The sequence below is a fragment of the Pyrus communis genome, chromosome 6 (genome assembly GCF_963583255.1).
Source record: "Pyrus communis chromosome 6, drPyrComm1.1, whole genome shotgun sequence".
In the NCBI taxonomy this organism is placed as follows: domain Eukaryota; kingdom Viridiplantae; phylum Streptophyta; class Magnoliopsida; order Rosales; family Rosaceae; genus Pyrus; species Pyrus communis.
The window spans coordinates 4,498,460-4,504,863 of record NC_084808.1 but is presented as its reverse complement, the minus strand read 5'-3'; the positions used below and the strand labels follow the sequence as shown (position 1 = coordinate 4,504,863).

At 36.7% G+C, this 6,404-nt stretch overlaps 2 protein-coding genes across 2 annotated transcripts; one reads left to right on the top strand and one right to left on the bottom strand.

Moving 5' to 3' along the window:
• Positions 1-344: 344 nt before the first annotated feature.
• Positions 345-3,495, bottom strand: LOC137738056 (cyclin-dependent kinase inhibitor 4-like). Its single transcript, XM_068477660.1, has 3 exons — positions 2,773-3,495; positions 949-1,152; positions 345-811 (listed from the first exon to the last, which is right to left on the bottom strand). The coding sequence occupies exons 1-3, from the start codon at positions 3,207-3,209 to the stop codon at positions 742-744; spliced, it is 711 nt and encodes a 236-aa protein (XP_068333761.1). The 5' UTR covers positions 3,210-3,495; the 3' UTR covers positions 345-741.
• Positions 3,496-4,876: 1,381 nt separating this feature from the next.
• LOC137735943 (uncharacterized) lies at positions 4,877-5,314 on the top strand. Its single transcript, XM_068475295.1, has one exon. The coding sequence runs from the start codon at positions 4,877-4,879 to the stop codon at positions 5,312-5,314; it is 438 nt and encodes a 145-aa protein (XP_068331396.1).
• Positions 5,315-6,404: the final 1,090 nt, after the last annotated feature.

Sequence of the window (6,404 nt, the reverse complement as noted above, 5' to 3'; positions counted from 1 at the left end):
AATATTTACATAAAAAATAATCATAATTGCTTTTAATTTAGCCTGAATACCACTACGATATAAATATGACCACCATGAACATAAAGCAAGAAACCTACCCTACCAATACCCTCAAAACCTTATCATTTCTCACTAGCACAAGCAGATGAAAAAAGAAAAAAAGAAAAAAGAATGATTATAAATTAAACAAGTAAAAAATATGAAACAATTTTGGTGCTAAATAATGCAGAGCTCCAGAACACAGTGAAAGGGCACCATCATAAGGGACACAACTGAATGCTGCACAAGATAAATAGCATAGCAGATGGAAGGTAATTGAATCATTTTTATTCCAACAGTTTCCTCAAGTTTGCATCACTACAAGTATAGACATACAACTCTCTGTACCACATAGACTGACTCACCTAGACATAACCCTAATCCTAAACCCTAACCCTAACCCTAACCCTACATCTCAAACCCTCTCTCTCTCTCTCTCCCCCCCTCACATGAATCATCATCTGTTAGACAAGGTGACTCTTTGATTTGTATTGTTGTCTACTCACAGAACCTGTTATGTTACAGATCATTAGTCTACACGTCTTTACCACTCCTACTTCTTTACAAGTAAAACAAGGGTGATGGAAAATAGAAATAGCAACCATCACCGCAACTACTAAAAAACCAAACCCTGCTAGTTAGCCCCAGATCAACCAAGAATCTGCAGGAAACCAAGTCCTGACCGATTTATGCTACTGTCTTCTAAGGATCCACCTTCTCCCATTCATAACGTCCGGGGATCGGTTTATCATTCACAGGATCAAAGTTGTATCTGCAAATAAACCCACAATGGAAAATATGATATCATCTGGGAGGATATAAATCAGGTTTGTATTTAGCATATATGACAAGTGATAAAAAGTCTTAAGCCTAAACTTGAAAGTAGTAACAGAGTAATGAATGACATACTTCTCAATAAATTTTTTTTGCTGCTCTTCTTCAGCACCAGCAAATAACTCATTCATATCATGTGCTGTGGGTATGTGCCTCTGCGACGAGTTCTTTATTCTCCGATTAGCTTCAGCTGAATTAGTGGGCCTGGTAGTAGAACCAGGGGTTCTGATAGTGTCTGGATCCCGTATCAAGCTACACGGCGTGGACTCCCTTGTGGTTCTGTCATAAAAAAGATCAATCCCTTTAGATATAACAGGCCGGAAAATGTAACCCACGCTAAGCTCAGATGATGATACCGTAATTTGTTTATAAAACAAATACAAGTTTTGCAACTCGGATGTTGTTAAATTATGGGCAAGGACTACGCAAATAATACCATTAACGAAAATAACAAGCAACATTATTATCTTTTCTCTTGTTTGCTGTCCCAATGCACAAAGTTTTGCATCTCGAATGTTGTTGACTACAGGTAAGATTCATGCAAACATCATTAACAAACAAAACACTTGACAGTGAAGTAACAATTTCCTTTCTTTAATTTTCTGACTCAATCACAAACAGTAATTATTTAACACACTAAACTGCATTATGCAGTTTGTATATCCAGCGAGAACTTTCTCACTTGAAATGCTTCAATTGCTAAATTATTTAGCGAAGACTCTGACTCTGCCCCCCTCTCCCTCATCAATAAATCAATCCTTACACATATCCTTCAACCCTTTTTCGCTGTTTCCCTTTGGGAGATTAGTAAACAAACAATACATCTGTATCAGACTAATGCCTGTTCAATGCACTAGCAGACACTTTGAAAAATTATTACTTGACTGAAAAATACACTTTGAAAAAGATGCTATTATAGGAAGTAAATGATTAGGTCCTATGTTCCAAGTAGAGAATCAAAACAATGTCAATTGTATCAGCCATTAGAATTTTAACACCTGAAGAACAGAGAGATGATGATAGTCGGTTAATTGTTGCAGAATAATGGCAGAGTAATGAATCGTGTATAACGAATTAGGGAGGAGTGACATATAAAACTCTGCTGCAATAAAAAATATATTGTTTACCCTCATAGGGAAATCAAGAAAAGAAATCATAAACTTTATCCTTCCATGCCAACTTTCATTTCCCTTTTGCAGTCGAAATCTTTTATAACCAAAAGATTTTCAGTGGAAAAAGACGGTTTCATAAAGAAAAACAGAGAGAGAATGTAAAAAAGCTTTGAATTGGCTGACAAATTTCCTAGCTTTTCTTTCAAAGAAAATTTTAGAGTTGCACTTTTCAGAGAAAATATAAGAGAGTATTTCAAATATAAATCTCAAATTTCTAAAAAATTAGTTTTGGTTTTCTTAGCAATGACCTGATGCTCCCTCCCCTCCCCTCCCCTCCCCCAACACAAAAAGAAAATGGAAATCCAGAAATAATAGTAAGCAAGAAATGTTGTGGGTGTAAGTATAGAATATAGAAAAACTTGCAATTAATCTTCAATACAATAATTAGCATTTCCCCAACTAACAACATTCTCACTCTCTGCTATTTCCTTTATTTTCTCTTTCTCAACCCTAAGTAATAGGCATTGAAGAACACCCTAAATTTTCAAAACAAAAACAAAACAAAGAACAGCAATTGGTTGCACAAATTTTCAATTGAACAAAATTCTCCACTTTTCCCTAACCAAAACACTCAAGCCCCAAAATCTCCATTCAATTTTACTTCAATTTCTCAGAAACCAAACAGATGTCTAACTCTTTTTATTCTTGAAAAAAAAAATATAAACCCAAAAAAACCCAGAACAATGAGTTTTCACACAAATTTTGAACATAAATAAAGAAAACCCACCTCTCTCTACCTTCAAACTCGAGCACATTCTCTCCAAACGAAGCTTCTTCGATGCCCAAATCACCATTTTCGTCGTTGTTGGTGTTACTCTGCTCATTCTGTCGTCGATCATCTTCCTCTTTCGCCGCCGTTTCTTCAGCCTCCTCCGGCTTTTGGCACCGACACTCGACCCCAAGCCTCGAACTTGACCTAGAATTAGGACCAGTCTTGGGTTTCGGCCTCCTGGGTTCGAGCCGCTTGGTCATAAGAATCGGAGGCTTCTCGAGTCGGCGGCTACGGAGCTGGAGATAGGAGCCGGAGGTGACAGGTGGAGCGGAGGACCTCTGGAGAGCTAGGGTTTTGGCTCGGGTGCGAACCCCAAGAGAGGCCTGTGAGTGTGAGACTTCCATGACTGCGACTTTCCCTGTGGCCTTGGATTTCCTCATGTACTTGCCCATTTCCTGCTATTCTTTTTCTTCTCTGGTTAATTTGTTTGTTCAACTCATTGAAGGAGTGAGATAGAGAGAGAGAGGAGAGAGGAGACAGAGATGGAGAATGGAAAACTGTGAAAATTGTGAAAATTGGAAAGGAAGGCAGGGAAGGGTGAGTTGGAGGGTGATTGTAAATTTGTAGCAAGTGGCGAGAGAGAGAGAGAGAGTTGAAGAAAGAAAGGGAAAGAAAGGGGGCAGGGTTGGAGTTGCACAATTCAGACCCACTCTACTTCTCTTCTTCTCTACGTTTTCAGTTTTCTTCTAAGAGAGGAGAGGGCAAGGACAACGAAATTGTTTTACTATTTATTTTAAACAGTAATTATCTTTGTACACTTCATTCATTTGAGAAAAGAAAGAGGAAAAACAATTACTATTCACAAATATATTTTTTATGTTAAGGTGCTTAGTAAGTTTGTTCTTTGAAAATAAAACTTTTTATTTAACTTTGATAATGTACTTTTAATTTCCTATCAAACAAGTTTTTGGATTGAAATTTGCCCAAAAAAAAATTCTCTACTTGAAAAAGAATATAACTTTTAACTTCGAGTTTCTAAGTAGATTATCAAACGGGTCTTATGAATTTCGTGAACATAGATCATCTATCCCAATAGCAAGGTACCATCTAAAGAGTTGCTTATGGAGTAGATGACACAAATATCAAAAACTTTCCTTGCAACTAAATGAAATACGAAACAGGTATAGTACTATACATGAAAAATATGTATGTTTATAATTAGACAACTTAAACCATCTCCAACCCTTGGGTTAAAAGCCAAATTTTTTAGCCCGAAAAATTTAGCTTTTAGCCCAGAAACAACTTTTCTGCTCCAACCCTTTTAGCCTAAAATTTTAGCCCCAAATTATTAAAGAATGAACTTAGGCTAATTTTTTTCTTAAATTTACTTTAAAAAAAAATTATGTAGACTATTGTAAATTAATTTTATGAACATTTTAATCTAAAAATATTTAAATTCCAATAAATATTGAAAAATTACTAAATTGATACATAAAACTCATGAAACACTATGGAAGAATATGATAATCATAATAGAGATGTATAAACACAAAATACATAAGATACACAAAACACATGTAAAGCACATACACATGTGAAGGACATACAAAACACATGATAGAGATGAAACGCACACAGAACACATGTGAAACACATGACACACACGAAACACATACAAAATACATACAAAACACATGAAACTGAAACCTTCAACCATCCTCTATATAAACACAGGTTGAATATCAGTTGATTACACAATCTTTCAATCTTCAATCATCCTCTATATTCACCAATCTTCCAACTTTTAAAGTGTTTTTGTTTCCTAAAAATCCTCAATATCTCATCAATGGGTGATAGAAGAAGGCGTAGCAGGACAATGTAGATGGCATAATACTAAGCAAGCCTTGACATTGAGGATGCAAAAATGATCAACGCAAAGGCTGAATTTGCAAACTCGCTTATGCAATATGAGCACCATGCAGAATCTAGCTATTGTGGTTTTGTCACGGGGTGTTCATTTGTGCAACGCAATAGAGAAAAGTGTCATGACTGAATGATGAAAGATTATTTCATCGAACGTCCGAGATTTCCTGCTCATGATTTTTGAAGGCGGTTTCAGATGAGGAGAGAGCTTTTTGAAAGCATCTTGAACGCAGTTGTCAATCATGACCACTACTTTGCAAGGAAGATAGATGTCGTAGGCCGACAAAGTCCTCATCAGAAGCTCACATCTGCATTTCGGATGCTAGCTAATGGGTGCTCTCTAGACTCAACTGACGAGTATTGCCGACTTGCGGAGGCTACTGCTATTGAGAACCTGAAGTGCTTCTGTAAGGCAATTGAAGCCATATATGGAACCACATACCTCCACAAGCCAAATCGTGAAAACTTGAAAAGGCTTTTACGCAAGGCAGACAGAAGAGGCTTCCCTAGCATGATAGAAAGTCTCGATTGTATGCATTGGGATTGGAAGAATTGTCTTACTGCTTGGGCTGGCCAATTCAAGGACCATCATAACAAGCCAACCATTGTGCTTGAGGCTGTGGCATCTTACTAGTTAGTCTACCTTTGTCAAAAGTTTTTCTCATCCTAATAGTGCAAAGAAGAAATTATTTTCGCAGAGGCAAGAGTCTTACATAAAGGATGTGGAGAGAGCATTCAGGATCCTACAAGCTCGATGGGCAATTGTTAGAGGACCTGCACGACTTTGGCATACCGAAGACCTCTATTCAATCATGATGACATGCATAATTTTGCACAACATAATTGTGGAAGATGAGTACATCGAAATTGAAAAAGATTCAGACGAAGATGTGGATAATGACCAACCAACACATGCGATAGCCATGGCAAGAAACGTTGAATATCTTGCTGCAACCACATATGAGACCCGACTGGATAAGGTCACATTGAGTGAGTATATGAGACGTCTAAATAGAATTCAAACTCCTCAAGGTTATGACACACTCCGTAAGGAAGGATTTGGTTGAACATGTATGGCGCCGAGAAGGTGAACGTTGATGATGTTGGTGTATTAATGTGTTGTTGTGTTCAACTTAAGTGTGCTATGTTGTTATTTTATGTAATAATTTTAAGTGCACTATGTTGGTATTTTCTAGTAATAAATTGTAGTGTCTTCTTGTGCAAAGTCTTTTGTCTAGTACATTGTCAAAATTATTGAATGTTGTTTGAATCATTGAAGGCATCTATTATACATCAAAGTGTGCAATAATAAGTACAATAATTATTGAAGACAACTAGATTAATAGAAACAATAATTAATAAGACATAAATTTAATACACACGACAATTAATAAAGTAAATAAACTTAATACAAACAACAATTCATAAATCACATAAACTTCATACAATCGATAATTCATAAACTACATAAACTTAATAATGATATCTACCATCTTGACTTGGTGGTGGACTTGGGATATAGGGTTGAGATGATTCATCATCTTGAAATATACTCCTTGTGGCATACTTACGTAAAATTTCCTTTTGCTTACCACGTAAGAACTTCTTCCTCTCTGGAGTGTATTTGTTAAGGTGGTGGTAGGTTTGCTGGTGGTGCTAGAGGCCAGAGGCAGGGTGATGCTGGTAGAGGTAGGGCCCCAGTTTGCCGCAGGTGTAATAACCGA

Excerpts from the sequence above, each read along its gene's own strand:
- LOC137738056 (XM_068477660.1), bottom strand. The coding sequence starts at position 3,209 with ATGGGCAAGTACATGAGGAAATCCAAGGCCACAGGGAAAGTCGCAGTC. Across the intron at positions 1,153-2,772 it reads GAGTTTGAAGGTAGAGAGAG|AACCACAAGGGAGTCCACGC; the intron begins GTGGGTTTTCTT and ends TTTTTATGACAG. Across the intron at positions 812-948 it reads CAAAAAAAATTTATTGAGAA|ATACAACTTTGATCCTGTGA; the intron begins GTATGTCATTCA and ends GTTTATTTGCAG.
- LOC137735943 (XM_068475295.1), top strand. The coding sequence starts at position 4,877 with ATGAGGAGAGAGCTTTTTGAAAGCATCTTGAACGCAGTTGTCAATCAT.